General features: G+C 32.8%; 1 protein-coding gene across 1 annotated transcript; it reads left to right on the top strand.

Moving 5' to 3' along the window:
• Positions 1 to 1,050: 1,050 nt before the first annotated feature.
• On the top strand, positions 1,051 to 5,552 carry LOC137835389 (uncharacterized). Its single transcript, XM_068643872.1, has 7 exons — positions 1,051 to 1,371; positions 2,129 to 2,500; positions 2,822 to 2,898; positions 3,055 to 3,091; positions 3,233 to 3,395; positions 3,491 to 3,629; positions 5,068 to 5,552. The coding sequence occupies exons 2-7, from the start codon at positions 2,170 to 2,172 to the stop codon at positions 5,413 to 5,415; spliced, it is 1,095 nt and encodes a 364-aa protein (XP_068499973.1). The 5' UTR covers positions 1,051 to 1,371; positions 2,129 to 2,169; the 3' UTR covers positions 5,416 to 5,552.
• Positions 5,553 to 8,623: the final 3,071 nt, after the last annotated feature.

Below are 8,623 nucleotides of genomic sequence, written 5' to 3' on the forward strand. Positions count from 1 at the left end.
AACTTTTCGAGGTTATAGATCATATATATTTGACTATTTACACTTTGGGATTTGGATATATATATATATATATATATATATATATATATATATATATATATATATGAGTTTTTTCCTACTTGAAACAGTATAGCTTACCAAGACAAAATTGAAAACTGTAAAACATCTTTGTTTGTCAAGTTAGAATTAAGGTGATTGCACGCCTTCGATGTCATAGGCCCATATGTAGGATGAATTAATAAATATAGTAATTCTTTATTGGAATTTTGGTACTAATCAATATACTATACTTAATTTTTCTTCTCATAAATACTTTATATATATAGATTTCTGGTGTGGCTATGTGTTTATACCTCCAGGTATATAAATGCTTGTACCTGTTACACTTAAAAGGATTAATGAACATTTAAATTAAAATAAAACTTGATTAGTTATGCAAAACTATCCAAAACGATTGTGATTATTGATTCAGGCGAAAGAATGACATGAATTAGCATGCAGTGATGTAAGAATAAAATAAGAATTAGGAAATTTGTGTTTGAAGATTCAAGCTGAGAGATATAAATGTCGGTCAATATATACGCCTTCAAAATTGATATGTTACTACAGCTACAACCTATGATTAAGAATATTTGTATAAGATAAACAATAAATGAGATTTGTCAGTAACAGAGGTCAACTAATGACATTAGTAGTAAAGATTATCGCAGATAGGTTAATTGAAAGAAGGACACTAGAAAGAAGCTAGGGACACAACCTGTCAAAGAAAAGTTGGAAAAATAAAAAGGTCAAAAAAAATAATCACATGATTCTCAATAGTACAAAATAGGAGTCATATGTGTGCCTTTGATCTAGTATATCTGTTAGCTCCGGCTAGCTACTTGCTAACTCAAATGTTTTAATATCAAAATGTAAAAAATATTATTAGTCACAGAAAATACAATTGGTTTTGTCCGACCATCGTCTTCTACATGTAAAATATTTTATTGTATTTGAATATACTAATTTCTGAGAATATTTGATTTGATGTGCGATGACTAGTGGTATTTTAGGCTTAGTTTTCCATACATTCCAACCAGTCCCACTTGCTAATAATGCACCCTCACCTTCTTACACAGACCAACCTTACCATATAGGGTTTCCTTTCATCTTCAGATATTGGATCCATCAACACCAAGGGCTCTGCCAACACTAGATATGCTTGAATCAACCTCTGCAGAACAGATTTAAGGGTCTCCAAGAAATTGGCTATGTTGGATCTTAGAAACTAGATTGGCTTCTGTTGAATCATCTGTGGTGGTTTTGTTTGGTCTCATCAGTTATCTTGGAAGGCATACTTTAAGCAGTTCTTAAGCTTCATCGTCACCAATGGTTTGCACAAAACTACTTACATCTCTCTCTCTTCTGTATCTCTATTACTCTTCCACCATTTGAACAATTCAAATTGCTTAGTCTTCTCATCTGCACTTTATTTAATCTTCTAGAACAACATATATATACTTATTTTTAGGAATAACCATATCTGTTTGACTTCAAGTCTTGACTTTTTTTGGTTTCAGATCTCATCCTTCTGTAGCACTTGAAATTAAAAAGGATCAGTTTGCTTCCAGAATTCTAATTGATCATGTAGTTTTGTGGAAGTTCAAATGTGAATCTTATAGACATCTACCCCCATCCCCTTCCAAACTCACACAAAAAAACATGAAAAAAGGAGCTCTATTTTATTAGAAAATGAAAAAAAGAAAAAACTAATAACTACATAGATCACGTACTGCACTTTCACTTAGATTTATTGTAGGTGATGTGTTTTCCTATACATGTTACAATTTTCAAATTGTAGGCTATATATTGGTTAGTGTGGAATTCCAAGACCTAGGAACAAGCAAAACTTGTAATAAATTTATGGTACAAATGTAAGAAGACAGAGAATCCTTCTAAAGCATCATGTATAGTGTCTTCAAAATCAGTACAACTAATTAAACTACATTTAATATTTTTTTTTTCCCATATATGCAACATATCATCTTGGTTATGGCAATATATACTTTGAACAAAAAAGAAACTTTTTATAAGGGGGGGTTGTATTTTTGTTGCTTTTCTGACTTCACTGCCATCTCTCTATCTGCAGAAGAAAAGGAGCATTTAGAAGAATAAATAAATTTAACAGAAATGGATGAGAGAAATTGTATATCTGAGGAAGACAAGAGTGAAAGTAGCAAAACCTCTTCTGCAATTCTTAGAAGAAAACGTTCATTCTTGGATTTGAATGAAGAAGCAGCGGATGATGGAGATGGTAGCACCAGTGATGACCCCATCAGTATCAATGACATATCATCTCAAGAGGGTAATTTGAGCAGTAATAATAACTCAAGTGAAGAAGGGAAAGAGCGTGCAACTGCTGTTAGACAATATGTCCGGTCCAAAATGCCAAGACTCCGTTGGACTCCTGATCTTCATTTAGCTTTTGTGCATGCTGTTGAGAGGCTTGGTGGACAAGAAAGTAAGTGCAACTCACTTCAAGCATATACACTTTTTTTATGCACAATGAACACAATAAAACCTTACTCAAACTTTTACTACTTATGTTACAAAAGGTTACTCCAACTCTCTCAGAAACATGCACAATTTCTCTTTCTAGTCAAACTCAGCAACTATCGAGATCATGATCAGTTTTCAAGCCCATAAACTTTAATTACTACTGGTCATGGATTTTATTACCCGTGAACAAAAGGAGAAATTAAGAAAATGTTTGAAAGATCTTTTGAAACAATCATTCCCAAACATTCTAATCTTACGTTTTTATTGATAATTTTGTGTACAGGAGCAACGCCCAAGTTGGTTCTCCAGTTGATGAATGTGAGAGGACTTAGCATTGCACATGTAAAGAGCCATTTGCAGGTACAAAACCAAACATATATATACACTCACACACACACACACTCAAGCATCTGTTGGTTTATTGTACTCCAGCTAGAGACATTTTTGCCAAATAATTTTTCATTTCATTTCATTTCTAGCTTCATGTAACGCCTTAGTTATATTTTTGGAATTCAGATGTATCGAAGTAAAAAGCTTGATGAGTCTGGCCAAGGTAAATATTTTCAGAACCTTAATATAGTAAAACCATGTTTTTTTGATCGAGCTCTATGCTCTTACCCTTCCATTTTCATGGTTCCAAGGGTTTACACTACATGCATGATCATTCACTTCACTGTCACTGTTTTCATTTCAGTTTTATCTCAGAATAAGGCAATGCAAGGAAGGCATAGTATTTTCGATATGTACGGAAGACTTAATGCCCCACGACACTTTGTGGTAGATAACAGAAATTATATTCCATCATCTCTGCTCATTCAACAATCACCTTATCAGATCAGTGCTCATGGCTCCTCAAGGTATACAAACAAAACAGCCAAATGGCGAAATCAATTATATATATATTAAAAATATTAATAAAATTTTGATATATCATTAGTGTTTCTCTCTGTAGATCACACCCCACAGGTTTTTTCAATGGTCACATGATGATAAGATCAAGTTCAATGTGGGACAAAGATTTGTGTAGTTATCAGTATCAACGTAGTTCTTGCAGTCCTAACTTCGCTGGCCACGCTAAGTTTGATGCCGAGGTAATAAAACTGCTATATTAATCACATTATTTTATTTGCCTAATTATGAGAATAGGTAAATTAAAAGATTTTCATTCCCCAGTTTTCAGAATGCATGTTTTGCTTCTGATGGAGACGTGAAAGTGGAAACCAATAATAGCTAAAATTTCTGCATTTTTTTTAAAGAATACTGAAATTGTTTCTTTAACTCAGAAGCGTATTCAAACACGCATTTAACAACCCTTTCAAAAATAAAAACGGGTCAATGCGTTCAATTTGTTTTGTGTGTGAAAAGTATTAGATAATAAACTGTTTTCTTTGCGAAAACTATTGACTTGACTTAATTTCTATCTAAGTTTATACTTTTTTTCCTTTGATTATACATTTACTAATGAAATACATTGACGTTTATTTGGGATATGGACTTGATGAAGAAAACCGTATTATATAGTATTGCTCTTTTTACATTTTTAAGCCATTTGTTTGATTTAGGAGAGCTGAATAAAAGGTAAAAACAATAAAGCGAGAAACAATAATCATAGAATTAAGAGAAAATAGAATCGAGAAATATGTTCTTTATACATGAATAAAAATAAGAAAGAAAGAATTGGGTAAATTTCTCTCCATTTATTTGAATATGTAAAAAAGAGAATAAAAATATAAGTTATATAAATATTTTCGAACTTATTAAAAAATATTTTTGTAATCTGCAATATTTTTAAGCATAAACATATTTTTAATATGTATGTAGTAAAAAAGAAAAATAGAGTAGTTATTTCTCTCTCTTTTATTTCAAGTTGGGAGAAAATATTTTTAAATTGAAAACACTTCAATTGAATTTTTTTCCTCTCAAACAAAAGAAGAAATTTAGTATGTTTATCATGCTCTCTTCTTCATATTAAAAAATGCAGGGTTAGGGTGTGTATTTTACCTAAAGTTTGATGAGATATCAATTATTGTATTTGAGTTATTGTCGAGTTTTTTAATTGTGATGATTTTTTTCTTAAAAAACGTTGGTGAATTAAGAGAAAAAAAATGTATTTAAATTATCTGAACTTGTTAAGATGTGAAACTATATTAATGAAACAACTAATTTTATAATTTAAAAAAAATTGTCACACTATCCTATTAGTCTTTTATAATTTAAATATACTTACTATATAAACTTACTTTATACTATCATTCAATTATATTTTATCATGCATAAAAGAAAGAAATGCTGATTTTTCTAATAATAACATAACATTAAAACACATATCTTAAGATTATTTCTAATTAATAGATATATTTGCTCGTAAATACAATCATATATATCATCTAGCTAAGAAGTAAAATTTCAGTAAAGAAAATATTTAAATTTTGGAGTCCATTTGTAAATACATATAAGGTAATGATTCCTTGTGTTGAATATATTCTTTATTGTTGACCAAAAAAAGAAATATTCCTTGTGAAATTGTAGGTTCGTGATGTGAAAAATCGAATGCCAGAATTCCTAAATCAGGTTCAAGTATGGAAACAGGGTCATGTAAAAGATGAATTAGAGAGGTTGAATGAGAAAAAAGGGTCTCCAAGTTTTTTGGAGCTGAATTTAAGTCCAGATTCAAGAAACATTAATAGTGATGAGCAGATGAAGAAAGATCCAGCAGAAAGTGAACAAGAAATTAACACCAGACTCTCTCTTTCACTGTTCACTTCTTCGTCCTCAAATTCATCACAACAAGCACAATGTAGTGAAAATCATAAAGACGATACCCATGTTGAGAGTTTTTGTTTACAAAATTATGCACCAAGGACTCGTTTGGGCTGAGTACTTATTAGGATCTAGCTATGTCAAACAGAGCATAGGAGTAAGATCTTTTAAGTACTTGTCTTAGCAAATCAATGTCGTCTCAAACAAAATAAGTAATTCTAGTTGTTTGATTTTTGATGTTGTTTTCCGTAAAATATTATGGATTAATTTCATTTTGAATATATAGAATGCTAGAATGGAAGCTTCAAACCCTAGAAGATCCACCTCATCAACCCCTAACTTTCTTTCCAAGGGGCTAGTTAATTATTTATAATTTAAGAGACAATATTTTTTTTCTCAAAAAGTTTATAATGGGTGTGTCATAACAGAAAATGCAGCCAAATGATGAAAAACTTAAAATTACTTTTAAAAAAATCTTTTAAGGTTTAGTAAAATGAGGAAAATGTAAAAGAACTTTTTTCAATGATTACCTAGCGAAAGGGCTAAAAATGATTTACACTTAAAAGAAGTGTTAATTTCAGAGAGTGTAAACATAATGTCTTTTAATACATCTGTAATGGGTGTGGGTTGGGGAGGGTTGAAATATGTATCGCATGCTCTAATTTTATTTATTTCATTTTTTATTAATGAAAAAAATGTAAAGAAGAGTTAAAGTTTAACTTATAGCATTTTTTGTTAGAAAAAAATATATAAATATAGGTTATTTGGATTATGGGAAATTATGCAACTATCAATTGATTGATCTTATCTTAAATTTGGTAAGTATTAAACTTAAAATCGTTATTAGTCTTATTTAAAAATATTAATAACTATTACTTTTAATTTAATTCTAAAGTATTAAACTCAAAATTATTATTAGTTTTGTTTTTTAAAAGTTTGATTGATCAACAATTATTATTTTTAATTTAATTCTAATTTTGAATGTTATTTATAGTATAATTTTAAATGTAATTTATAATATACTGAGAGAAGATATGGATTTGAGAAATTTATTGTGAAACTAAAGACATTTATTTAAAAAATAATCAAATAAAAATGTATTTTCTATTTACAATTTATACAAATGCACCAGCATTCCTGGTGATACAGACAGACCTCCTCACTTCTAAAGCATTTGCTCCCATAACTACTCCTCTAAGAAACTGATCGAATCACCAACCAGCGTCTGGGCCAAAACCACACCCACCCCATTATTTAACTACCTTCCTTACTCTCTCAGCAGAACCCTGGGGCATGTTCTTGTGCCGAAACCACAGCTGAACTGGTGTGCACCCAAGCAACTCTTTCAAGGCCAAACTACCTCCAGTGCCCCAAAGAAGCATACACCCGTGATTACCTTCCTTACCCTCGTACGGACTCATAAGGAGGCAAAAATGGCATTGAGACTGCCACCCTAGTAGAGAAACTTCTATTTGCACGTGGTCTGCCACACCAAAGCTCTTCCACCCCCACCCGTATCATAAGCAGGATAACCCTGCCGCAACACCAAACTGCATAGAGCATAACTGCTTCTACAACCAGACCATCCGAAGCTTCCCATTTGCTCACTTAGAGCTTCCATACTCTTTATCCAAAACTTTTAATGCATATAACAGGGTTCAAGTTCCAATCAGAAAATAGATAATTAAAGGAGTCTACTTTGTGTTTCATCCATAGCCACGACTTCAATTGGGCCAGTTGAAAAATCTCTTATGCTTCTGTTACCTCTTGTCTAAAAATGACATGATTCATTTGTTTCCATATACATCGCACTACCACCATCCACATTCCTTTCTAAACCAAATTATGTTTAAACGAGACATGTGACAACACGAAATTCTCAAAATGGTTCATCGCGTTTTTATGTTGGACAAACATTATCCCAATCCATCTGAAACAAAAATCCCATACCTTTTGGGCAATAATGCATTCAACAAAAAGATGTTGTGATGATTCTTCTACAGCTTGGCACATCACATATGATAAGGGGATTACTACCCCTCTTCTAGAAATATTTGTTCTAGTAGGAACTCTGTCCAAAAGCACCCTCCATGTTGTTGTCAGCACATTTAGGAAAGCTTTAGCCTGCCACAACTGCTTAAAGACGTTCTCATGGGTCCTGTAATCATGATTTGTCAGAAGTGTATAAGTTGAACTCACGGAAAAACCCCCAAGGTATCCACTCTCCAAACTTGGGTGTCTTTAGCTTCATTATACAGCGTAACCTTAGAAATCATCTTTAGCATTTCATCTTCTTGTGAAGCTTCCCATTGATACCCAACTCTCCTCCCACACATCCTCCACCTCCATTCAGAATCTTCTCACCCTCCTAACTCACCCACCCTTTTCCCTTGATCCAGAGGTAAGGAAAACAACCCCGAGAACAGAAATAAGAGAGTATTACCACTACACCAAACATCCTTCTAGAACCTAACCTAGTTCCCTCCTCCCACTTTCCATTCTAATGCTCTTTGAAACCAGCCCGCTTCTTCACCCTTTCTACAACTTTTACATAAATCTCTCTACCATCGTGATTGTAACTTCAACCTTGTGTGGCCGCTATTAAGACCTATATCATATTTGGATAAGAGACTATCCTTCCACTTCCCCTTTTCCTCACTCAAGAGTATCCACTTCCACTTAGCTAGGAGGGCAACATTGAACTTTCTGATGTCTTTAATTACTAGCCCCCTTCCTCTAGAGGTTTACATAAGTTATTCCAACTCACCCACAAGATAGAACTCTCCTCTCTTCCCCAACCCCACAGAAACTTCCTTTGGATACTAATGATTTTATTATACACTGACTCCGAAGCTTTAAAAAATGACAAATAGAACAGGGGAATAGATGAGAAAACCGATTTGACCAAGCAAAGTCTACCTGTCATAGATAGGTAGTGACCCTTCCAGGCACTTAGTCTTGCACTAACTCTATTCACAATTGGCTTTTAAAACTGTTTCTTCCTCGGATTTCCGACTACTTCAAGCCCAAGGTATTTGAAGGGTACTCTCATAAGAATACAATGTAACGCCTTTGCATACACTTGAAGGGTTTGCCTCTCAATATTAATATACCTTCCAACTTAGATTTATGGAAGTTGATTTTTAGTCGAGACGCTAGCTCATAACATTTGAGAATTGTCTTTAGGGTAAAGACATTATCATAGAAATCCTGGCACAAGAAAAGAGTATCATTTGCGAATTGAAGAACACTCGTGTCAACCTCATTACAACCGACCTTCACTCCATTGAGCAGATTAGATTTGGTCGCCTGTCTAACCAACCCA

Source organism: Phaseolus vulgaris, chromosome 5, assembly GCF_000499845.2.
Source record: "Phaseolus vulgaris cultivar G19833 chromosome 5, P. vulgaris v2.0, whole genome shotgun sequence".
In the NCBI taxonomy this organism is placed as follows: Eukaryota; Viridiplantae; Streptophyta; class Magnoliopsida; order Fabales; family Fabaceae; genus Phaseolus; species Phaseolus vulgaris.